At 56.6% G+C, this 23,878-nt stretch overlaps 1 protein-coding gene and 1 long non-coding RNA gene across 3 annotated transcripts in view; one reads left to right on the top strand and one right to left on the bottom strand.

Annotated features, from left to right (window-relative positions):
• Positions 1-2,848, top strand: part of LOC120869826 — a 3,541-nt gene extending 693 nt beyond the window's left edge. Inside the window, exon 2 of the long non-coding RNA XR_005722637.1 lies at positions 19-2,848. This is a non-coding gene — a long non-coding RNA (uncharacterized LOC120869826). The remainder of the gene's footprint in view (positions 1-18) is intronic.
• IP6K3 (inositol hexakisphosphate kinase 3) overlaps positions 1-23,023 on the bottom strand; it is a 24,072-nt gene extending 1,049 nt beyond the window's left edge. The window contains exons 1-6 of one of the 2 annotated variants that reach the window (XM_040249090.1): positions 22,912-23,023; positions 12,572-12,939; positions 5,654-5,861; positions 4,452-4,627; positions 2,998-3,173; positions 2-399 (exon numbers count right to left, since the gene is read on the bottom strand). In XM_040249090.1, the coding sequence (XP_040105024.1) occupies positions 2-399; positions 2,998-3,173; positions 4,452-4,627; positions 5,654-5,861; positions 12,572-12,758 (1,145 nt within the window). In that variant the 5' untranslated portion in view covers positions 12,759-12,939; positions 22,912-23,023. The remainder of the gene's footprint in view (position 1; positions 400-2,997; positions 3,174-4,451; positions 4,628-5,653; positions 5,862-12,571; positions 12,940-22,911) is intronic. The other variant, XM_040249089.1, reaches the window with a different exon arrangement.
• Between the last annotated feature and the right edge of the window lie 855 nt (positions 23,024-23,878).

Here is a 23,878-nt window from a genome sequence, read left to right as displayed (position 1 = left end):
TTGCAGGATCTGGATGAGGTTTTCCAGGCCAAAGATATAGCCTGGATCTGGTCCATCGTAGGTGGTGTGTTCATTCCAGGAGCCTTTGTATGTTGTGTGAGCAAAGTCGATCATCCGGATGTCGACTTTGATGACACTGGTGCCGTGGGGCGTCTGTGGAGTCTCCCGCCCATCATAGATGATGAGAAGAGAGCTAGAGTAGAACCGGTATGAACTCTGGCTCCTAATCACTGAGAGGAGGGCCTGGAGCTGGTGCTGGATGGGCTCCAGCAGCTCCATCCGGAAGCGGGTCCCATCATGCAGGAACTGGTAAAGCGCTTGCCTGAAGCCCTCCACTGAGAGCTTTCTTCCATAGTACTTGTCTTTGCAGAGAAAGTGCTTCTTATCGGTTTGATAAACCTTACATTAAAAAGAAGATAGAAAATGTTAAGAATTGCAAACTTAAAAAAAAAATCACATCTGCTACAGAGACAGCATCTCAAGCAAACTTAATACAGAAACACATTTCTAGAGATGCTGAGCAGGAATGGCTACAGTGACTGGCAAGACAATCTTTCACCAAGCACCAGTGTAAATTTCACACTTAAAAATGTTTTCTGTGCAAGCCGTTAATAGAAGAAATCCAAGGTCCAAAGATCCTTCATCCTACAGAGGTGACCCTCTGCCCATGAGAAAAAGGTTTGGATCTCTTTTCTTGTGAATTTCCAATGTCAACCGCCAAATCATGATTTAAATCCTGGCTTCTGGCCCTCTTCAAACATTAGCAAACCCAAGCCAGAAAGCTTTAGTGGGAATCTGAAATCACAGCCAATGGCCTTGGAAAGCCAAGTAAATTAAAATTTTCCCCAACAAAGTTTATGAAGTCCTTTCTCTGCAGATTCTGAGGAAACTGTAGTGGCTCCAGGGGTGGAGTGGGGTGAATTGCTTGGAGATGGAAAGACGGGCTAGATCAGGTGTGCCTGGAGTTTTCAGGCGGCGGGTGATGTTGAGGGGAGCCTGGATGGAGTGGGCTCTGTGGGCTGGGGGCGCCTCTCCTTGGCACCAGCTCCTCCCCAGTCCCCTGTCACATCTTGGCCACCAGAACGAAGCAGATGGAGGAGAGATGCTGATGGGGGGAACAGTGGCAGCCGCTCCCATTTCAGTCAGATAGCAGAGGCAGGCAGAGGCTGAACGGAGGCCAGTGGCTGGCATGGCCAGAGGGTGGACTTGGCACTCCTCCGCCTGGCACACCTGGGAAGGGCTGCCTGAACCTGGCAATGACAGTCTCTCAGGTCTTCCCTGCCTTCAGATTACATGGTATCTTTACAGAAAACACGAGTGTAAAAAAAAAATCAGAAAGATACGGTAGACTTGGTGTTGCCTTTGGAGGGCTGAAGATCAGCTGCTAAATGGGCCCGTCCTAAACACAGGATAGGCCTCACTTTCCAAATAAATCGGATCAATTTCAGAAGGTTGAGGTCCAGAGAGAAATTCCATTTACACCACAACGCATCACACTCCATCCTCTCGAGAACTACATTCCAAGCTTTGCTAGGGACATCTGTGCCTCAAATTTATAGACTTGACTTCCAGTTTCAAGGGGTGGCAGTTTCAATTAAGAAAGTGATAGTGTTTACCATCAAATCCTGGTTTTGCTTTGAGTAGATAGATTCTAAGGGGGAACCAGTAGAGAAAGTTTATTTCCTCCTGTTCTCCTGCAGCCCCAGCCATAAGCCACGTGAAAGCAGCAAAAATGAAGCGTGGACTCTGGGCAATAAGAAGTTAGCCATTCCTTTGCTGGGCTTTGCTGCTTACGACTTCACCGTTGTTAACCAGGATAGGTAGTAAGAAGCAGCAGAAAAGGCAGAGTAAGGAGAATGGCTAATATGGATTTGAAAAGCTGACTGCCTCCTAGCATCTGAGGAGAGGGTTCAGCTTCATCGTGCAAGAGAATGAGGACCCCACAGAGCACACAGGGAAGCTTTCCCTCAGTTCTCTCCCAGCCCTGCTCACACACTGTCATCAAAGCTCTGCTCTCAACATGGGCAGGACTCATGCAGCCAGGGCAGAAAGTTCCAGCAACCGGAGACCCTGAGATGAGTTTAAAACTGGTGGTTTTTAATTTTTTTAAAAAAATTAAATATTTAAAAAGTAAAAAAAAATTTATTTAAAAATTTATTGATCTACAATGTTGTGTTGATTTCTTCTGTTTAGCAAAGTGATTCAGTTATATATTCTTTTTCCTATTCTTTTCCATTATGGCTTATCACAGGATGTTGAATATAGTTCCCTGTGCTATACAGTAGGATCTTGTTGTTTATCACTCCCAATCCTCTCTTTTCCCACCCCTACCCACCTTGGGAATCACAAGCCTGTTCTCTGTGTGAGTCCATTTCTGTTCCATAAACGTTCATTTGTGTCCTATTTCAGATTCCACATATAAATGATATTACGTGATATTTGTCTTTCCCTTTGTGACTTACTTTGCCTAGTATGAGAATCTCTAGGTCCCCCCCTACCTCTGCAAGGGGCATTATTTCACTCTTTTCTATGGCAGAGTAGTATTGCATTGCATGTATGCTCTACACCTTCTTTATCCGTTTATCTGTCATTGGACACTTAGGTTGCTCTCATATCTTGGCTGTTGTAAATAGTGCTGCTATGAATATGGCGACGCATGCCTCTTTTGGAATTACAGTTTTGTCTGCGTGCATCCCCAGGAGGGGGATTGCTGGATCATACGGCAGCTCTGTTTTTAGTTTTTGAGGAACCTCTGTACCATTTTCCCTCGTGCTTACTCCAATTTACATTCCTCCCCAAATGGCGGGATTTTGACACCACTGTCCTGAAAGGTGCTCTTTAAAAAAAACCCAGCATGTCCTGGATCAGGATATGTGTTTCCTTGGGGAAAGGGGTGCCTAGCCACTGCCTCTGTTGCTTCCACAAAGTGAAGGCCACGGTGTCTGGCTGGGGGACCTCCCGGGATGCCCAGTCCCGCGGTCCCCCGCCCCCACCTACCTGCATACCACAGATGCGCATGCCCAGATGGGCCGAGGTGCTCTGCGCACACTTCCTCATGTGGCGGGCCTTCTTCTCCTCTGAGGCATCGTCCCCGTGCTGCCGGGTCCCCATCTTCAGGTCTAAGATGCAGGGATGCTTGTACTGTGACACGACGTTTTCCAGCAACAGGAACCCTGGTCGCACAGCATTAAGGAAGGCTTCCTGGGACACAAAGGCCACTTCCCCGCAGGAGGTGGTCAGCGGGCCTCTGAAGCCGGCTGGAGACTCCCCACGCTGAACCCCAGCCCCTCACCCCCCTTTCTTTCACTACAGACCAGCCTGTTGTCGCTATGAAGAATTCAAGGCACTGACCTTGCAGCCTGCTCTCATAAGTCCATTTTTTTAGGGAGAGTTTATTAGGATGTGAGCTTCTTTTCCTTTCCCTTTTTGCTCTGAGGTTGAAATTTAAATGCAGGCGTGAAATCCCTGGCAGGCCATGCACAATTTACATTTTATGGCAGAAAATATGAAGGCTAAAACCTCGAGTCACTGAATGGGCCAGTACCTTTTGGGAGAAGTGCCTTGATGTTAGCTTCAGAGATGAGTTGCAGGAATATTAATTTCACCCGAATAATTGTTCTGCAAAAAGCTTCTTAGGGACGCAGATTGCAGATGTCTTAGTAAGTACCGCAAAACCAGCCACCAGTTTGTGGGAAGGAGCCCAATGGTGACAAAAGGGGACTTCCAAGCCTGAATATGCTCCCTGAGTTTGTGGCAAGCTGAGGGGGACAGGGGAGTACCTCTCCCAAGGGTCTATCCTGCAGGTCCCTCCCTAAGAGAGGGGCCATGCTACATTCTCACCCATCAGCTCCGTGATGGCTATGGGGAGGATTGGGAGCATAAAAAGGAGGTTGAGGTATGGGGACCCACCCACTCATTGAATCCCCCTGGCCCTGCCTCAGTGCGGCAATTGTGTTTCCTAACTGACCCCAGAAACCTCAGCCCTGCCCATCCTCACTGCCCAGGTGGCAGAGACACGACCAGTGACCCAACAGAGGCACCCCCCCCCCCCCCCCACCATCTGCCTTCCCCAGCCTCTGACTTCTCTTTGCTTTCCTGGTGGCTCAGCAGGTCAAGAATCTGCCTGCAATGCAGGAGACACAGGAGATGCAGGTTTGATCCCTGGGTCAGGAAGATACCCTGGAGGAGGATATATTCATGCCTGAAAAATCCCCTGGACGGAGGAGCCTGGTGGGCTTAGGTGATGAATAGTGGTCGCGAGTGAGCAAGCGAGCACAGCACAGCTCTCCTCCAGGGCCCCGCTTGGAGGGCCGTGTGTCCCACTCTCCCTGACATCCCTGTCTCTCCCCGGCCCCGCCTCAACACGGCTTTCTCGGTCACCCCTCCTTGCCCCTACCTCCCCCACAGCAGCGTGCATGGTGGGCGGGTGGGCAGGCAGCGGGCAGGGATACGGTGCCGCTTGTTCTCCGGGTACTCGGCACACAGGCGAGTCAGGTGGGCCTGGTGGCAGTGGAGGCCCCACGGGTTAAAGCTTCCCTTCTCCGTCGGATTCCCATTCGCGTCTTCCACCAGTGAGGGGACTTGGGCCTTGAGGCGGAGCTCAGACCTCAGGAGCGCCGTGGCCGGGCTGTGGGCGAGGGGAGCACACAGCAGTCAGGCCCCTGGTGGCTGGCAGGGCTCTCTTGGAGGGACCAGGCCGTGGACTGCCCCTGACTACCCTCCAGGATGCCCCCCAGGACCTCCGTGCCCCCCTGCCCCGCTCAGGCCTCAGGCCCCAGGCCAGCCCAGACTGCTGGCCTCGCGGGGTCTCTCTAAAGTCCAGAATAACTCACACAGCATAGAGGGGGCAACCCCGCCTGGGATCAGAAAGCTGGGGGTTAGACTGTTCCTGTGGCCTCATCGGGGGTGAGAACCACAGATCCACGGCCCACCGTCTCTCCTGCCCTCTACACTTCAGCTCCTTGGGTCTGTAGCAGGGAGATAATACACACTGCTTCCTGACACCAAGCCAGGAGGCTTAATTAGATCCGCTGCGCTCCTTGAGGAAGGGAGGTACTTTCATTGTATTAGCTCCCTTTTGTTTCCCATAAATGTTTAAAATTCCCCAGGGATGCCTTTCTTCTGAGAAAGGTCAGCTAACACCATCAGAGGTTTCGGAGACCTCTCCAAGGACCTCAGGTGTCCTGAGCCGCCTGCGTCTCCAGGGCCCCACTGGCCCCTCTCTCCTCACCCCGACTCGACCACTAAGGAAGATTTTCGAGAGGCATTAGCCACACTTTTTCCTTTATGTCCACTATTCTGGGGCTTCTGCTCTGCACATCTCCCGCCCTCCAGATACACTCCATGGTCTCAGTGAAATAGATATTTAATTAAACAAATACACACTGAATGCCTTCTCTGTACAGGACTCAGCACGCTCACCCACTTTCAAGAAGAAATGCATTGAAATCCTCCCTCTGGAAGTGGCACCAAAGAAAATGCATTCTTTTCTTTGGTCACAGAGGTTCTGCTAGACAGAGCCCTCATCTGAATTTCTCATTTTCTCGGCTCTGGCCCCAAAGGGGAGCCGTCGGCCTTGGCACGGGTGTGAGCAGTGCTGGTCCCGGCTAGGGATGCTCAGCCTGGCTCCCGGCATCCTGCCACGTGGCCTCACCTCTCCTTGAGCGAGTGGGCCTGCTGGGGGTGCTGCCACTGGGCGAGGGGGAGGGCGCCACTGCCAGTGGTCTGCTGGAGGGTCTGCCATATGGCCACCGCTGCCGACTCCGTGGAGACCGTGAAGGGCCCCCGGTTCTCAGTCAGGGGGTTGGCAACCAGGCTGAGACGGCCGCGGCTGTCCTTCCGGAGGTGCACGGTGATGGTGCCTGCAGAGGGGGAGGGGTGGACACGGTGCGATGTCCTTTCGAACCACAGTTTAATGGCAGTGGTCAACCTGCCCCCTTCCCCAGCTCCTCTCTCTAGAAAGCGCTCTGGGGACTGGCCTGACACAGATACTGCTCTGGAACGAGCCAGAGCCCGGGGAGCCTGCTGGAAATGGCCTTGGGCTGATGCTGGCACAGCCCCTGCTTCGTGGCCTCTCCCTGCCCCTTCATGCTTGAAACAGGGCAGCTGCATGCATTTACTTCATCCTCGCATTCCTGTTCCTTTGGGCACAGCCCACATCACCCATGCACCCCGTGGCACCCAATTCGGGTCCAGCCTGGGGGCATCTAAGCTGGTCCTCTGCAGAGACGAGCCCCATCTGTGAGTGGCAGTGAAGGAAGTCGGGGTGGGGGTGCATCTCTTTCTGGCTCCTTCATCACCCTTGCCTTCTCCTCCTTGTAATCATTATCTGAGCCGCTTCTTCCAGGAAGCCTTCCTCTAACAGCCTCCTGCCGCCCGGGCTGCCCCTTCACCATCCTTCCCGCACCCCTGGCTTTCATATTGAGACAGGTGATGCACAGCCCATGAGGATTATGGACAGAACATGGTTCTTTGGTAGAAAATAGAAGGCAAGTGAGATTTTCCCAACGGTGCCTCCTAACCACCGGTGTTTATTTGTGTATGTTTGTTTTGCCCATCTCACAAGGCTTGTGGGACCTCATCCCCCCAACCAAGGATTGAACCTGGACCACCACGGAACTCCCTAACCCTGGTATTTATACTCCAAGCGTGACCTCCCCCTCAGGACGCTGGCTGTGCGGAGCCCCCAGGCACCCGTGCACGAGCCGGGCTTCTCCTCTGGGACGTTGGCCAGGCCAGGTCCTAGGCTCTGGGCCCACATCCATGGCTCTGTAGTCATCCCTCGTGGACTTCTTGCTCTGATGGCAGGGTCCACGCCTCCCTCCGTGGGGCCTGGCATCCCGTGGGTGCCCAGCTTTGCCAGAGTCCCAGTGAATATGGAAGGTACACATGGTCATGGCCCAGGAGACTGCCACATGAGTGGTTTTATGAAAACTGGCTCTCTGTAAAGTCCTTGCTTCCCCCTCTCCCTGCGCTGGTGCAGTGAGGACCCCTCTTGGCTCTCTCACCTACTACCCTGCTCTCCGTCTCTCTCCACCCTGCTTTGTGCTCGAGGGGCTGACTCTGGCGTGTACCCGTGGCTTCCTCGCCTGCCAGTTGGGCCAGTGAGGGTCGCCGGTGATAGATGGGGGGAGAGGAGGAGAAAGGTTGGGACCTGCATCCCCCGGGTTCCCTCCCTGCTGCCCCATGGCTCTGCACTGTTTCGCTGTGGCCTCCTTCCCGCCAGGTCAGCTCCACCATGCCCTCACTTGGCCTTTCTGGCCCAGGGGTGGTTGTAGCTTTCCCATCCCTCTGGTCCCCGGCTGCCTCACCATCCCTAGCTGTTCCCCCTCACCTCTTTTTTGTTGGCCACGTGACATGCGGGGTCTTATTTCCCCAACCAGGAGCTGAACCTGCGCCCCTTGCAGTGGAAACACAGTCTTAACAATTGGGCCATCAGGAAAGTCCCCCCAGTTGCTCCCTTCATCCTGTGTGCAGTTCTGCCAATAGATCCTTAAAGAATACTCTTTATTTAACCCCCTGGCACATACCACTCATTTTCTGCTGGGACCCTGACAGGTGGGAGGGTTGCCTGCGATCGCATCCTCTCAGGTGTTTATTACCTCCCCCAGGCACTGGGTCACCTTCCCGGCCTCTAAGTGGTCATTTCTTCTGAGCCAGCCGCTGAGGGGGACCTGCTTTCCCCACGCGTGGTCCTGCCGGTCCCTCCTGGGCTGCTCAGCACAGACACTCGTTTTCAGGGCTGCCCTGTCATTCTGCAAGTCACTCTCCAGGCCCATCTACGCCTAGCTCAGTGGTCTGCCCAGGCCAGGCCTGTCATCTCGGGTTCCCAGAGCCCTGATTCTGCTGCCTGACGGTGACCTTCGTTTCCCTCCAGTTCTTTAAAAATTCTGCTCTTCCTTAGCTCATCCCAGGCCCTAGGGTCCTGTGGAGCAATCGTGATGCTAACAGTCACAGCGCCCCTGAGCGCGGCATTCTGTCCTTCACCTGGATGGCAGCCTGCCTCCCTCAATGGAGCCCACCCGTGCTGTTACTGCTGGCGAGAGCAGGGAGCTGGCGGCGGCTGGGGACACGCACAGGAGTAATAACCACTGCCTGCTCTTTTACACCAACCACGTGCCAGGCCAGCGTTACGTGCGTTTTGTTGACTGCTAAGTTAGTGTCTATCGCTAAGCCTGCAAGGTGTTGACTGTGGCCCCTGAGGCTCAGAGAGATTGAGTAACTTGCCCCAGGTCACACGGTCGGTAAGGGGGTGACGGCTGTGCCAGCCGTGACTGTGCGAGAAGGAACAGGCTGCCACACGAAGCCCGGATCTCTCGGGAGAGTCGGGGTTGTCACGCTATCTTTCCCCGAGCGTGTTTGATGAGGACACTCCCGCTGTGTCCCCAGGCACATGTGGCTGGTCATTCTGTTCCGCGGGAGCAAACAGAGAGGCCACGGAGCCACCACCTCATGAGAGGCGATCAGTGTCAAGAAGCCCAGGATGTGGTGCTTCGTTTCCAGCCTTGACCTTGCGGTGCTTGTCCCAGGAAGGAGCTCCCCCAGCCCAGGCCCCAGAGCCCACCCTCCAGGTGCCAGGAGAGGGGGAGCCCCACGGCTTCTGTGCTGGTTCTTGGGGAGCTTAGAGCCTCCTGCTCGCTCAGAGAGGCAAGAGGGTGTGCCGGTCAAAGGCAAGGCCCTTTTGGATCTCACAAAGTTCAAGTTACCGTCTGGTGGCCCCCTGGCCTTTCCCATTTGTGAGGCTAAGGTGACAGGCCTGCCAGAAACCAAGTTCCTGGGGAGCCCTGGGCCCAGGGGGCCTCCCTGGAGGGACAAGAAATGTGACCTTCACCTGCTTCTCTAGGCTCCAGCTCTGGTCTGATCTCATCTGTTCTGAGTGTCAAAATAGATGGAAGTGAGCAGAGGTACAAATAATGCCAAACCAGTAAAACTCAAAAGTCATTTCTATTTGTCGTGTTGTCTGCGAGACCCAGCCAGACTCCTGTCTCTGACTGCTCGCTCCATCTCCCTGTGCGCCTCGACCTGGCTCCGTGTCCCTCTCCTCCTTCTCCCTCAGCTCAGTCCAGCCCTTCCCTCTGAAACCTGGGACCATTGCACAGAGTGGGGTACTAGCCTCTCAGTCATGTCCGACTCTGTGCGACCCCATGGGCTGTAGCCTGCCAGGCTCCTCTGTCCACGGGATTTCCCAGACCAGAATACTGGAGTGGGTTGCCATACCTTTAGCCAGGGATCAAACCCAGGTCCGCTGCAGGCGGATTCTTTACCATTTGAACCACCAGGGGAGCCGCATAGTTCACAGGGACCCTGCAGTCTCGAGTTGCCTGTCCTTGACAAGAGCAGCCTCTCGGTGGGATTCAGACTCCCTGAGGTTTGGATCGTCCCTTTGTCAAGAGCCTTGTTGGCCCCAGCCTGGCCTCCAGCTCGCCTTGGCTGTCTCAGACACCCACGGGCTCCCAATACACTGCTGCCCCTGCCCAGCCAGGTGGGTGGGAGACCCCAGCCCCATCTGCTTACTCACCAGCACCCCCAGAACCTCGACTGTGACCGCGTCAGCTGGGTGGATGGGAGCGCTCCCTGACACACCCAGAGCATCTCAGCAATTCCGATTTGGCTGAGCAGCTTCCGTGAATATTCTGTCATGTATTTATTTTTAAGCTCATGAGGACATTAATTCGCCAACGTCTGTAATATGAATCTGGCTCATCCATTAACCAGCTGGACCTAGGAGCGTGTCCTCACTCGCCCGAAGCCGAGGGGAGGAGGGACACAGTTTCAAGATGCTCTCATGCCCAAGGAGTGCAGGCGCACTTTGGGCCCGGGGAGGCTGCCCTGGGGAACACAGTGCCTGCCCCGCACCCCAAAGCCATCAGCGTGCAGGCATGAGATGGGAGAGGGTAGGCTCTAGGGCGTGTGGCGGCCACGTCAGCAACGGTGCCTCTTTCCGGGCTGGTCCCATCAGGATGGAAAGGGAGACCCCTGCAGCAGCCTTGAGGGCACTTGACTCACTAGCTAAGTGACCCTGGGCAAGTCACTTCCCCTCCCTTGTTGGGCTGGACGGCTCCAAGCACTGGCGTCTGGGGAGTCGTCTCTGCAGGGATGGTTGTTGGAGGAGTGGGGCTGGGGGCTGAGAGGCCACACTCGGGAGCCAGACTTGAATCCTGGCTCTGTTCTACTGGCTGTGTGGCCTGGGGCAAGTTGGGTGACCTTTCTGGGCCTGTTTCTTCCTCCATGAAGTGGGGACAACGGGAGTGTCTTTCTTAGAGTGTTGTCAGGGTTAAACAAGTCAATTACCGAAACAACTTCGAGGGTGTTCAGCACTGAGTAAATGCTAAAGGTTGACCGATAGTACTTCTCTTGCTTTTTTTTGCGGGGGGAGGGGGCTGCATTGAGCCATATTTGGGATCTTAGTTCCCAACTAGGGATCCAATCCATGCCCCCTTGCAGTGGAAGTGCAGCGTCTTAACCACTGGACTGCCAGGGAAGTCTTGGCATTACTTTTCTTATTGGGGGAAGGAAGAGGCCTGCAAAGCCCGAGGCCCTTCAACGGACCCTTTCCCATCCCCAGACCCAACCTTCTTCCCTCCTGCCCCAGGGGTCTGAGGGCACGCAGGCCTCACTTCCAGGCCTTTTTCTAGTGTCTCCTCACATGTGTGTTTCCTCGGGGGGCGCCTGCACCCTGGCACTGGGCGGCCCACGGTATGGCCGATAAGAGGATCAGCATTCCTCATTGTCCAAGCCTCGTGTTTGGGTGTCAGGCCAGCCCGTGGGCTCCGTCTCACCCTCACCCGCAGCCGGGCTGCATGGTCTTCCCTGATGGACGTCCTGGACCTCCCTGACCTGGCCCCTCCTGACTTGTTTGCAACCATTGTCTCCAAGTGAGGCCTCAAATGAATCCACAGAGTTAGTGCAGCTCTGAGGCGGGGCGGGGGGTGGGTACCAGGATGGGCCCAAGCTGAGAGGGACACAAGGCAGAGGAGTGGTCTGGACAGCTGCCCAGTGCCCGAGGCTCCCCAGAGCGGGGAGACGCCGCAGGCAGACGGGGAGCAGGGAGGGCCCTGGGGTGTGGTTCTGAGACCTTCAGCCCGTCCACTTCCACGCTCTGCCTGGGGTGGCCCTGGGAGCCAGCTGGTCTCAGCTCCAGTGCTGCATGGGACCAGCGGGGAATGCTGCAGACAGGAGGGCCCCCTCCCGAGATCCGGCCACCCCTTTGCTGGCTTGAGTTCACTTGTGAAGGGACAGATGTTAACTCCAGCGGGTGCTCTGACAAGGTGGTTGGTGACCCACAGCTGATGGGGAGCACCGGTCAGTGGCCCTGGAGGGCCCCCAGGGAGGCTGTGCACCAGCCGTCACCCCGTCTCTTGTGTGTCTTGTCTCAGCCTCTCTGGAGGTCCTGGCTGCCCACGACTGAAGCAGTGCCCAGGGCTCAAGGCCTTGGGCCTTCTCAGTGGGTCTGAATCTGGATGCAGACTCCTGGGCTCTGACCCAGGGATTCCGATTCACAGGTCAGGAATGGGGCCTGGGAGCCTGCATTTACACACGTGCACACACACATACACATATCCACATACATACATCAGTGATTCTGGTAAACTTGTTTGACCCCAGATCATACTTCTGAGAAGCACCAATGTATTGGGTTGCCCAAAATATTCATTTGGGTTCTTCCGTAAAATGATATGGAAAAACCAGAATGACTTTTTTGGCAAACCAATAGACGGATCCCGTCCTTCCCAGTTTTCTCCATCTTTGAAACGCAGGTAAGTTTTTAAGTGACTTGTCTGAATGTTATCATCGCTTTCACTATAGATACTTGCACAACAAGGGCAGAAGCTTAAGGTCACAGGTCTAAAATCCTTTAAAGGAGGTCTCTTCTCTGAGCATTCCTTACTTTGTGGGGCTGGCGACTGGCAGAGTCATGTCCTGAGCCCTGCAAGCCACTTTTACCAAAGGCTGGGGGTGGACACAACAGCTTGCCCCATGGATGCCAGCGGCCACCCAGAGTGCACCCTCCCCCGGAGGCCGGCAAACAGCAGCCCTCCCCACGCAGCCTTCTCTCCCCAGACCTTGTGCTCAGATCCAGAACACATGCTGGAGGAGCAGCCCGCACCCCGGCTTTGCCCCTGGATGACAGTGGGAATTCTGGCTTCCCAAACACACTGTGAACCGGCTCCTCCATAACCTGTCCCAGACCCAAGGCTCTTGCCATCCGCCTGAGTCACGCAAGGGAGGTCTCCACCCATCCTGTGTCTACCAACCACGGTCACAGGACCCGGGCACGGCGCACCTAAGGCACAGAGCAGAATGCCCCAAGGTGGGGTGGGGCTGGGGCCACCTTATCCCATTCTCAATCCCGGGAAGACTGGTGGCTTGAGCTAATTTACAGGAGATGCCAAATGGCATTACACTCCAGGCCTGGGGGCCGGAAGAGTTCAGAGAACCTGGGGCGGTGAAGGCCAGCGGCTGTGCAGAGGGGCAGGTCTCCATGGCAACCCTTCAACACACCACGGCACTTGAGGAGGTGGTGGGGGCGTGCGGAGAGGCCGGGCCCCTTGGGGGCCGCCTGGACACTCACCTTTGTACTGCGGGGTGAAGCGCTTCATGGCCAGTGGCAGGGACTCGTAGAACCTCTGTTCCTGGGAGATGAGGGGCTTGCACACCGTGTGCTCATCATACTTCATCACGCTCAGGTGCCCCCCGACCTGGTGCAGGAAGGGCTCCAGCGGCACGCCGGGGGCGTCCACGCTGTCCTGCACCACCATGCTCCAGCGTGGGAGGGCGGGGTGGCTCCCTGCAGTCCACAAGAGGCAGCGGGGTCTGGGGCTGAAGTCGTAGCTTCCAAACAGGTGGGCTGTTAGCAGTCCTCCGCTTTCCTTTCTCAGCCTTTCCTGTGGCTAGAACACAAGAGTCTTCCTGGCTGAGGGCTCCTGGCAGTGGGGGTCCCTGGAAAACAGAGGAGAAAGGGAAGGGATGTGAGGGAGACCATGTGGGGGACAAGGACACCTGAAGTCCCCAGCCACCCTCCCAGGTGTTAGATAAGACTGAAAACAGGCATTGATTTCTTCTGGAATCGTCTGTTACAGGCAACTAATAACAGTTTCCACCTCGGGGGAGCAGGGCTGAGAGGGAGACTTTTCACGAAATACTATTTACAAGCGCCTTTTGAATTTAAATATTAAAACATTCAAAAAACAAACAAAAAATCCAAAAGACAGTCCCTAAGATTACAAGCTTGCAGAGTGTAGTGAGCATGTCTGAACTGCTCACGTCCCATGGCTGGCCTTCCCCTTTGGAAACTCTGGTCCCAGCCCCAGTGAGAAGAGAGTCCCCGCTGGTGGGGATTCACCATCCTGCAGGGGCTGGAGGGGTGCAGGAATACTTCATTTTGATATAGCATATACATAAGCTGGGCACCATCTGGGCCGCACAACATCATTGCTGTGTGACCTGGAGAAGTTACTAAACCTCTCTGGGCCTCAGTTTCCCCATCTATAGAATAAGATAACAATGATACCCACTTCACTGAGTTAGGGGCAGAATTGAGATATAAAGGCTATAAAAATGTTAGCCCAGTGCCTGAAGCTAAGTGCTTGATAAATGTGATCTATCATGATTATTTCTAGCATTATTGCCCTGGGGATCAGATTTTCTTACCAGCCCTGGGAGGGGCAGCTTTATCACCGATGCTTACAAATGAGGAAAGCGAAGCCTGCAATGGCTTGCTGGGGCCCACCTCAGGCCAGGAACAGAGGCAGAAGATAGGCAAGGGCTCCTGATTGGGTCCCACACTGTCTGCTTGCCCTTCACCCTCTATGAGGTTTGGCTTGCCAGACCTTAGGCAAATGCTGGACACTCTGGCTGGAAACTTGGCCCCTAAAGACATCCTGACTTTGGGACTTTGCTGGTGGCCCAGAGGTTAGGACTCTGAGCTCACAGTGCAGGGGGCCCCGGGTTTGACACCTGGTCAGGGAACTAGATCCCACATGCCGAAACAGAATTCACATGCTGCAACTGAAGACCCCATGTGCTGCAACTAAGAGACCCGGCACAGCCAAATAAATATATTTTAAAATATAAAGATATCCTGACTTTGTCTCAGAAGAGAGCCAAGGAGACACTGCCAGGGGAGGCTCTTGCGGCCGCATCCGTCATGTTCGAGAGGACAGTACCGCGGTGGTGCCATCACTATGGAGTTATTAATACTCTCCTCTGCTGGACTCCTGGCTGAGGATGCAACCAGGCTGGGCAGTGCTGGGCATGATCAACTCTCTAACTGACCTTCAGTCCAGACCATGGGTATGGCTGGCTGCCTCCACACGCAGCAGTTCCTGTCACTTTGTTCAGGCCCCCAGCTCAGAGGAGTCCCACCATCCACTTCGACCTCCAGCGCCAGGAGGCGTTGAAAGCCTCAGCCTGGCCTGTTCACGCCCCTCCACGACGATGTTCCTGAATTGGTTACTGCTCGGCAGGCCACAGAGTTCCCCTCTGAAGGGAAAGGGGGTGTCTTTTGCCTGATCTGTGCAATTGCTATGCCGGATGCATGACTAAAGCACGACTAGGGAGTCTGGCAGTGCTGAGTCAAGGCCTTGGGGTGGGAAGGACTGGGGCCTGTTGGTGAGCGCTTTCCCCAGCCCTGCTCTGAGACCCGCCCCTGCCCACTACCACTCGAGGTGAGTCCTCCTTGGGATGTGCCCCAGGAGCTGAGAGAAGAAGTTGGGAGGCATGCAAATGTGAGGAGAATCAGGGATAGGTTGATACTCTCAGTCTGGTTATCAGATAAGACATCAAAGTTGCTTGGCAAACCTAATCCTCCCTGCAAACTCGGCCAAGACAGGAAGGAGGAAGGAAGAGAAAAACCAAGGTGGCCAGATGCCTCTTCTCTCACTGGGCTCACTTGGGTGCCAGCCTTTGCCAGCTGACCTGTGCTCAGGTCAGGGAGGCAGAGGCGCTGCTGGGAAGCAGAGGGACAGCCCGCTCGTGAAGTTCATTTATAGCCACTCCTGGAAGGAGCCAAGGCCCTGACCCGCACAGTCTCCCGGGGGTCAGCGCTGACCATGCCCGCACTCACCTCTGCGAACCCAGCTCTGCCCAGGAACCCAGGTGGCGTCCCCAGCAGACCCTTGTGCAGCCACCCAGGGCGGCCCCTCACCCTTCTCTCCCCTCACCCCATCTCCCCAAGGAGCCCTAAGGACATAGATGTCACCTTGCAGTGTGGTGTGGGAGGAGATGGTAACAATAATGGGAACAGTAAATGGTAACAAACACAACACAGGCCATGTTCCAGGTGTTTTAGGTACGTTCACCCATGAGAGCCTCACAGCTGCCTGATGAGGGAATTAGTGTCATCAGCCTTTTATAGGTGAGGGAAATGAGGCACAGAGAGGTTCGGTAACTTGCCTGTGTGCACCCAGCTACTCGGGGGAGACCAGGGATTTGAACCCAGGCACACTAGCCCAGAGCACGCTCACCCGCGTCCTGAGGAGATGCCGGGGGCCGCTGTTTCTCTCCTTCGAGAGTCAGGAAATTGAGCCCCAAGGAGGCTGGGACTTGGCCAAAGTCACTCACCAGTCACTGGCTGTGATGACACAGGCACTCGGGTGTTCTTGTCCCCAGGCCTGGTTTCTCCTACCCTGATACCCTTTGGCCGGCCCTCCCCCCACCTGCTACAGTGAGTGCGTGTCCAAGTCGTGGCTGGGGTCCACGGGTCTGCAGAAACCAGCACGAGGGGTCAGGTGAGGCCCCCTGGAGCTGGGCCTTGGTACTGGCCTGCATGGGGCTTTCCCGCTGAGGGCGCATCAGCTGGATCTGAGAGGCACTGTCATTCCCAGAGCCTCCCCATCACTGCAACCCGCACATTCTCAGGGGCCCTGGCCGAACCTCCTCCGGGAGCCCGGATCAGCCGGAAGTCCCTCCAAGATGGCCCCCCCGCACAGGAACGCAAACCCTCCTGCCCCCCCAGGCTTGGCGGCAGCTTTTTAAAAATGCTGGACTTGAAGCTGGGGGAAACTGAGGCCCTTCCGCTTAAGGGTCACCTTAGGGTGTGGCTTGGGGGAAGTCTGAGGGTCCTCGGGCTCCTGACGCAGATTGTGGGAAAGAGGCGCAGGGAGCTCGGAGGGGCGCAAGGAGGACTGAGGGGCATGGGGAGGACTAAGGGGCGCGGGGAGGGGGGCACGGAAGGGCGCAGGGAGGACAGACGGAGCGGAGAGGGGCGGGGGGAGGACGGGTGGGAGCGGGGCGGGGGGAGGGAGGGGGAGGACGGACGGGAGCGGGGCGGGGGGGGCACGGAGGGGCGCGGGGGGGGTACGGAGGGGCGCCAGGAGGGGGACGGAGGGGCGCCAGGGGGCACGGAGGGGCTCCGCGGGGGGGACACGGAGGGGTGCCGGGGGGCACGGAGGGGGCGGGGGGGGACACGGAGGGGACACGGAGGGGCGCGGTGCGGCACGGAGGGGCGCGGGGTGGGGGACGGAGGGGTGCGGGGGTGGGGACGGAGGGGCGCCGGTGGCGGGGGACGGGCGGGCGCCGGGGTGGCGGCACGGAGGGGCAGTGGCTTAGTCCCCTGGCCTCCTGCCTGAGCCGGGCAAGTGGGTTTGCTGCCGCTCAGGGAGCCGCTCTGTGGCTTCCCCCGGGCGCTGACGCTGACCTTGGATTCCCAAGGAGGCTGAGGTTTCCATCGGTTGCTGTGGGACGGAGCTAGAGAAGGCCTCCATTTCCCCTATCCCTTCTGCGGAGTCCTGAATGAATAATTCAGGCTGACAGAGCTTTCTCAGCCGACTTGCCTTTCGCCACCAGCAGACACTTCAGTCAGTGGCCAGAGCCTCCGCCCTGAGCAGGGCCTCTGGGCCCGGGAGCGCTGGGCAGGAGTCCAGTGCCTGGCTCTGCTCCAAGCCTCCCACCAGCTAGCTGAGACCCCTCGGGTGAACCGAGCCTTGGTTTACTGCCCACTGCCACGGCCTTCGCAGGAGCTTCGCCGGAGCGCACAGTCCCCTCTGGAGAGCCCGTTTCCCGGTGTCCTCAGCGCTGGGGCTTTGTCGCCGCATGGGCAGTGCCCAGGACCCACTCCTGTGAATCCGCCCGGGTGCTGGCGAGGCGCTCGCCAAGGCAGGACCTCACGGCCCCTCTCACACGCCGAGGGGCTCCCTTTAGTGCTTTGTGGGGAGACACAGGGCCCTCTCCCCGGCCCAGGCCTCCTCTCGTGGACCACAGCCCAGACCTCCGGGCCAGAGTCCATCTGAGTGCTCCCTGGGGAGGGAGAGGCTGAGGGAAGATGGAGGAGGGGCGGGGGAGGGCGAGGCGCCCCAGCCTGCGGAGTTAGAGCCCCCGCCCCTGCAAGAGTGGACAAGGCCTCAGATCCCTGTGTCCTCCTGCCCCATCACTGGGTCATGTCCTGAATGAAATGACTCCAGGAGGACTCGAGGGGTGAGTTTCTCTAGTGGGGCCCAGCCATGGAGCTGGGTGTCAAACGAGGCCCTGGACCAGCTGGTTCCTGCAGGGGTCTGAGTGAGGCCAGCAGGGCCTGCCATTGTATTTGGCTCCCAGGGTGGGGCCAGATGACAGCAACAGTGAAGCCAGGCTCAGGGACAGAGGCCACCCCTTGAGCTGAGGTGCAAGAGGGCATCGTGGCTCAGGGTTCATCACCACAGGCCAGCACGTGTTCCTCTTCCTGGGAGACTTCGTTGTGTATCTGACTTTCCCTACAGGCTTCCCAGGTGGCGCTGTGATAAAGAACCCGCCTGCCAAGGCAGGAGACGTAAGAGGCACGAGTTTGATCCATGGGTTGGGAAGATCCCTTGGAGGAGGGCATGGCAACCCACTCCAGGATTCTCACCTGGAGAATCTCATGGACAGAGGAGCCTGGTGGGCTACAGTCCATGGGGTGGCAAAGAGTCAGACACGACTGAAGCGGCTGAGCACGCACGCACGCATGCACGCACGCAACCTGACCACAGGCTAAACTGGAGTCCATTAAAAATTACAGAAGGAACACCTCGTTTAGAACTTGCCTTTCCCTTTTTAGGGAAAATGGCAGGTGAAACCACAAACTAAACTTGTAAGGCTTCAACTTGGACTAAATGAGTCACGAACTCTGTCTTATCAGAGGCTGTCAGCTCCTTGTATCTGGAAACTAGTTGGTTCACTGTGGTTATTGTCAAGACTGTTCACAAATATTCTGTGTGTTGTTTTTTTTTTCTTTCCCTGCAGGAACGTGGTATGACTGCGCTTCCCTCGTCCTCTGAAGGCATGTTGGCCAAAGCATGATGTGCTTTGGCTAACATCATGTGGAAGGGAGTGACGGGTGCCACTTCCGGGAGGAGCATTTAGAGCAAGCAGTGCCTCGCGTACTCTTTGCCTGGCCAGGGTGATTTGGGAAGCACAGTCACTTCCCGAGTGACTGTCATGACAGAGAAAGCAGTCCAGGTTATATTAGGCACTGAGGTTTGGGGGTGTTTTTGTCACACAGCACAACGTAGTCCATCCTGACTAATTCGCCAGCTGACAGCCAGATACCCAGTATGGAGCAACCTCAGGCTTGAATACATCCTCTGTGTTGTAGCTACTCCTTTGAAGCATCCACGGCGGACCACTGGTCTTAAAACGTCCCCCTCTGTTTCTCAGAATAATTTTCAGATGGAGACAAGTGGAAGAGCTTCCCCAGGGTCCAGAGAGTGAGCACCAGTGCTGGAATTCAGCCACAGCGAATCTATCTCCTTCCAAAGCTGATGCTGCTCTGCCCTACCATGTGGTCCCCCTTCTAAGGGGGGGGCACTGTGGGTCCCTCTGAGAGTCCTGAGACCTGAGTGGGGCCTAGGTTCCTATCTGAGACCCTCTCTGTGCTGTGAGCCTCAGCTGCCCACATCAGCAGCGGGAGCCCACTGGGAGCTCACACTTGGCAGGGCAGTGGGGGTGCCATCCCTGGGGGCAGGGTTCCACGAGGAGCCGGGCAGTGTGGATTCACAGTGCCACGGATGGAAGACTCCCATCCGTGGGCCACTCAAGCCCTGACCCAAAGCAGCACCAGCAGCATTATCTGCAGACTAGAAAAACAATATCCATAGCTTGCGATCATTTCTCAAATGTATCTAAATGCTTCAGTGTTTACCAAAATACAAATTTATTTAAAGGTGTTATTAAGTTCCTAGTAGTTTTTATCATCATCTATTTTCTCAATCAACAGATACTAAAAGTCTAATGAATATCACGGAGGGACTCCTAGGGAACAAATTAGGTTGAAAAATGAGTCCTAGTTAGAAAGGTTAGAAAAGATATTGCTGAGGGACCTGGGCAGGGGTATGAGACCAGGGAGATGGAGGCTGGGCCTGGGGGAGCTTGAGGAAGGCCTGTTTCAGGGTGCGTGTGTGCAGGGAGCAGTGAGGAAGGGAAGGACAGACAGGGAGACGGGACCAGAGGGAAGGCTGAGTGGGTGCTGCTGGGGTCTGGGCAGAGGAGGTCTGACTCCCCATCAGTCTAGGCTGGAGGGGGTTTCCTGAGAACACCAAGGCATGAACGCTTTCTGGACCGCGTCTCAGTAGATCCAAAGGGGAGAGGTGCACTCTGGGGAGGAGATACTTAAGAAACAGCTTGCAGCAAAAGACTGCAAAATAAAACGTGTCGGGCAGCAGACCCAGAAGCAGCATGGTTTATGGCCTGCCCTCTCGCCTCTGAAGCTCTAAGGTACATTTTGCAGGCCGCTCAGAGCCAGAGGTTTGGTACAAGTACCACTCAATGTCTCTGTGATGCCCAAGGGAGCATTTTTTAATCTATTAGAGATGAGAGGACCCGAAAACCATTTAAAACCACTTAGGTTGGAATGGGCAGGAGCGTTTTGGGTTGCTCACACAGCAGAGGACTGTGTATCATCTGAGACCATCTAGGCTTGGAGGGCACAAGATTATTTTCTGGGGAGAAAAAAAAATCAAGTTTTAAAATCCATCCTAGAAATGACTCTAGGGCTGTAGGATGGCGAGCCCCATGGTCGGCACGGTCCCAGTCTGGTGGGATCAATACTGAATGCTGGGGACGTCACACATCACGTTCTCAGTTGTGACTGAAAGATGTGGCTTTGGAGAGCATCTATTTCCCTGGGAAGGCTTGATTTCCAGAGTCACAGAGCAATACTTCATTTTCCTGACTTATTTCTGAGCCGATGTTATCCTTTGAGGGAAGATATTCTTCCTCGTCTCCTTTTCTCTTAACATTTAAAATCTCCCAACATTCCTCCAGCTTGAGGACCTAATGCGATTTTAATACAGCTATTATTAGTTTAGAAGCCCTTCAGCCCCTGACAAATGTCCGTAGCAGCAGCGACGATGTTCTGATCTTGCTGTCAGGGCAGGAGACGCGTGGGGCAAAGATGACTCAAGAGCTCAGCGCTCCTGGAAGGGCTGCTGGGGCCAGCGAGGGTGGGGTGGGGTAGGGCGGGGAGGGCTTCTGTCTTCCCGACCTCAATGGAGCTGGACCTCATGATAGCACCTTAGGACCTCGGCCCCGCCACCCCCCGGGCACACTGGGCACCTCGCCTACAGCCCCTCCTAGGCAGGTTTGTCTCCTGGGGACTGCTGCCCCTGGAAGCTTGGATACTGGAGAAGCTTGGCGGGACCTTGGACCCTCCTCCCAGGGTCTGGATATTGCTAGACGTCCAGACCACATTTTCCAGCCTCTAACACCCTTCCCCACACCTTTCTCTAAGTCACATGACCAGCCACCCGCCGAGCCAGAGATAGACGGTCTTGTCCGTGGTTACTATGGAATCTTTAGGACTCTAACAAGAGATACGTTTTTTTAAGGTGAAAACACAACAGCGAGGCTGGAACAAGCCTACGTGTGCGTGTGCGGTCACCGTCCTTCAGGCCCTGGAGCTGAGCTGGGCAAGTGTGAAACGTGAGGCTTTGCCCAGCAGAGGGCAGCAGCAGACGGGCCAGAACCACCCAGAAAAGAGGCACTTGGACCGGCACCACATTGGCACAGCGACTAGGGGCCCTTCTCCAACGGCCCTGAGTTTGCTCGGCCTGTCCTCAGAGAGCTGGCACAGCGGCTGAAGGGCCGGTGAGGCGCACTGCTGAGGATTGGGGTGCCTGGCTCAACTCACAGGGGAAGGACCTCAAAACCAGAGACGGGATGGGGGTGGGGGGGGCCGGCCAAGGAGGTGGGGTGGGGGGCGCTGGAGGGTCTGGCTGACCAGAGTGGAAGTGTCTTCAGCATCTACACCCCACTAGTTCCTTCCCTCTGGATGGGTGGACCCCACACCCTCTTCGTCTGCCAGCCGGGCCAGCCTCCCCGACCTGCTCCCTGAACAAGCTGGTGCTTGATGCTCATAAAGTTGACAAGACAGCAACCAGGTGGGAAGGATGTCTTAGGCGCTGTGCTTGGAGCTGGAGGACGCAGGAGTAGGCTGTCGACCACAGGGGTGTGGGGAGCCTCAGCCTGGCCTGCTGCCCCCAGGGTGTCCTGGGGCAGAGCACGGGGAGGGCCCCAGAAGAGGGGTTTCTCAGATTGCTGATAAGAAGCTGACTTTGTAGGGGCATGAAGGGGCGAGGGTGCCTGGACATGGCGCAGTGGGGCCCGGAGCCCTGGGTCTGCCTAGACCCCCCACCCCTTCCCCTCCAGGCCTCAGTCTCCCTCTCTGGACTGAGCTGCTGAGCCAGTCCTTTTCTCACCCTCCTGTGGGGCAGCTGGCCACTCAGTTCAGCCGGTCACGGTCAGGGTGGGGGGCAGCGGGGGTGGGGGTGGTTGGCTGAGATGCTACCAGATTGAAAGTGGGGTCCTCCCCCCGCCCCCCACCCCATTGGATCCTCGTCTAAACAAAGCATTGAACACCATTTAGGAACAACTGGGGAAATTGGAACGTGGCCTGGATGTAGCCATCCTTGGGGAGCCAATAATATCGTCAGTGGGGTAAAGTGCTGGGGTTACATAAGGACCTGAACTGAGGTGCTTTGAGGGGAAATGCTGTGACGTCCATAGATTACTTCAAAATACCTTAGCCTTAGAGAATACAATGAAGCAAATGCAGCAAAACTCAGACAAACTATAAATCCAGCCGCAGAACATGCAAATGTTCATTGTGTCATTCCTCCTATTTTTTTCTTGTAGGCTTAAAGTTTTTCATAGTAAAAAGGCTAAAAAAATATACCAGCAGCTCTTAAAGACCGTAGAAGCCCGACTTTTGCCTGGTGGGATCCAAATTTCCTGGGAGGGACCCGCTCTGGATGTTTTCAAGGCCCTCACAGAGCCTGAGGACCGCAGCAGGCTCAGGTTCAAGTCTCAAGTTCCCTGGGGGTGGCCCCAGGAGAGCCCAGGGGGAAGGGGCCCCTAAAGACTGCCCCTGCCCAGGGCAGGGTGTGCCCTGGTGGTGACACCTCCGTGGCCGTGTCCACGCCTGTCCCTGCTCCACTGAGGCGCCCTTGCCCCGGCCCCGGGCCTGAAGGTGCTGGTGTCATCCGGTCCCGGGGCCCCTCCCGGCTGCTGAGACGAGACGTGCTGTTCCCGGGGCCCTCGCTGCCCAAAGCTCCTGGGACAGCTGCCCAGCGTGAAGGGTTAAACCCAGCGAGGGCTGGAAGACTGGCTCCAGCCCCTGCACCTGCCCTCACAGCGTCCCTGAAGCCCAGCCCTGCCACCTTCATGCAGGAGCCCAGATTCCAGAACAACATAGGAGGGGGCCAGAGAGGGTGACTCCTGGGCGAGGGGAGGGCAACCGGAGAGGAGCCAGTGACAGAATTTTTATGCTGCTGAGCTGTGCCAACAGCCCTCGTGCCCCCAACACGGACGCACACAGACACACTGGGGCCCCACGGGGTCGGTGGGGCTGACCTCTAGTCGGGGGTCCACCCCTGAGTCCCACAGTGTGAACAGGCCTCTCCCCCGGCCCTGGCACCATCAGGGCCCTCCCTGCCCACGCTTATTCCCCACAGGAGCACTCACCGGAGCCGCACCCCGGGCGGGACCGTGGGGCTGTGCAGGAGACAGGGGTCCAGCGGAGAGCGGTCTTCCCGGTCAGTGACCGCCGGCTGGCGTGTTGGGCAAAGCCCTTCCCAGTACCGGGTATGGACTGCAGAGGCCTGGGGCGGGAGGGGTCACCTGACCCTCGGGGAGGGCCAGCAGGGGCTGGCTGGCATGGGCAGCTGTCAGCTGGTGTCGGGCTGCTCTGGGGCAGGGCCAGAGGGCCTGGGAGGAAGGGGGGGAAGGGAAGGAAGGGGAGGAGGGGTCTGGAGGGATGTCAGGCTCTGGGCACCGAGGGCCAAGTGCCTCAGGCCCCTGGTTAGCTTTTGATTCCCCGTTTACGGGGTCAGGCTGGCGCTGGGGTCGTGCTCTCCCTTCCCCTCATCTCCCCGCCTCCACCCCACTCCCGACAACGTCACTGCCAGTTTGTCCCGAGCAGCGGCGGCCAGAGAAGGACAGTCTTGGGCAAGACATTCAATCAACAGTCAGCTTGAGGACAAGCAGTGCTTCAGGTGTTTTCGAGGCCCTCGTGGGGCCTCGTGGACTCTGCTAGGCTGAGCCAGGAGCCTGCCAGAACAGGCTCTGTTGTCAGGGGATTACAGTCAGGGGCTTCAGTAAGTCAGGGCAGTTCCAGGGTAAGTGTCTGGTGAGAGGATGGGGGTGTGGTGTGCGTGTGTTGGTGGGGGGGAGGGGGGCGGTGAGTGTGTGTTGGTGGCGAGGGGGGGGCGTGTGTGTTCGTGGGGGGAGGGTGTGGTGTGCCTGTGTGTTGGTGGCAGGGGTGCGTGTGTGCTGGAGGGGTGTGTGTGTGTGTGTTGGTGGCGGGTGTGGTGTACATGTGTGTGAGGGTGTGTGTGTGTGTTGGTGGGGGGTGCATGTGTGTTGGTGGTGGGTGTGGTGTACATGTGTGTGAGGGTGTGCAGGTGTGTTGGTGGGGGGTGCGTGTGTGTGC

Source organism: Oryx dammah, unplaced genomic scaffold (genome assembly GCF_014754425.2).
Source record: "Oryx dammah isolate SB20612 unplaced genomic scaffold, SCBI_Odam_1.1 HiC_scaffold_11, whole genome shotgun sequence".
NCBI lineage: Eukaryota > Metazoa > Chordata > Mammalia > Artiodactyla > Bovidae > Oryx > Oryx dammah.
Note: the sequence above shows the minus strand (reverse complement) of the source record. Positions and strands in the feature narration are given on the sequence as shown.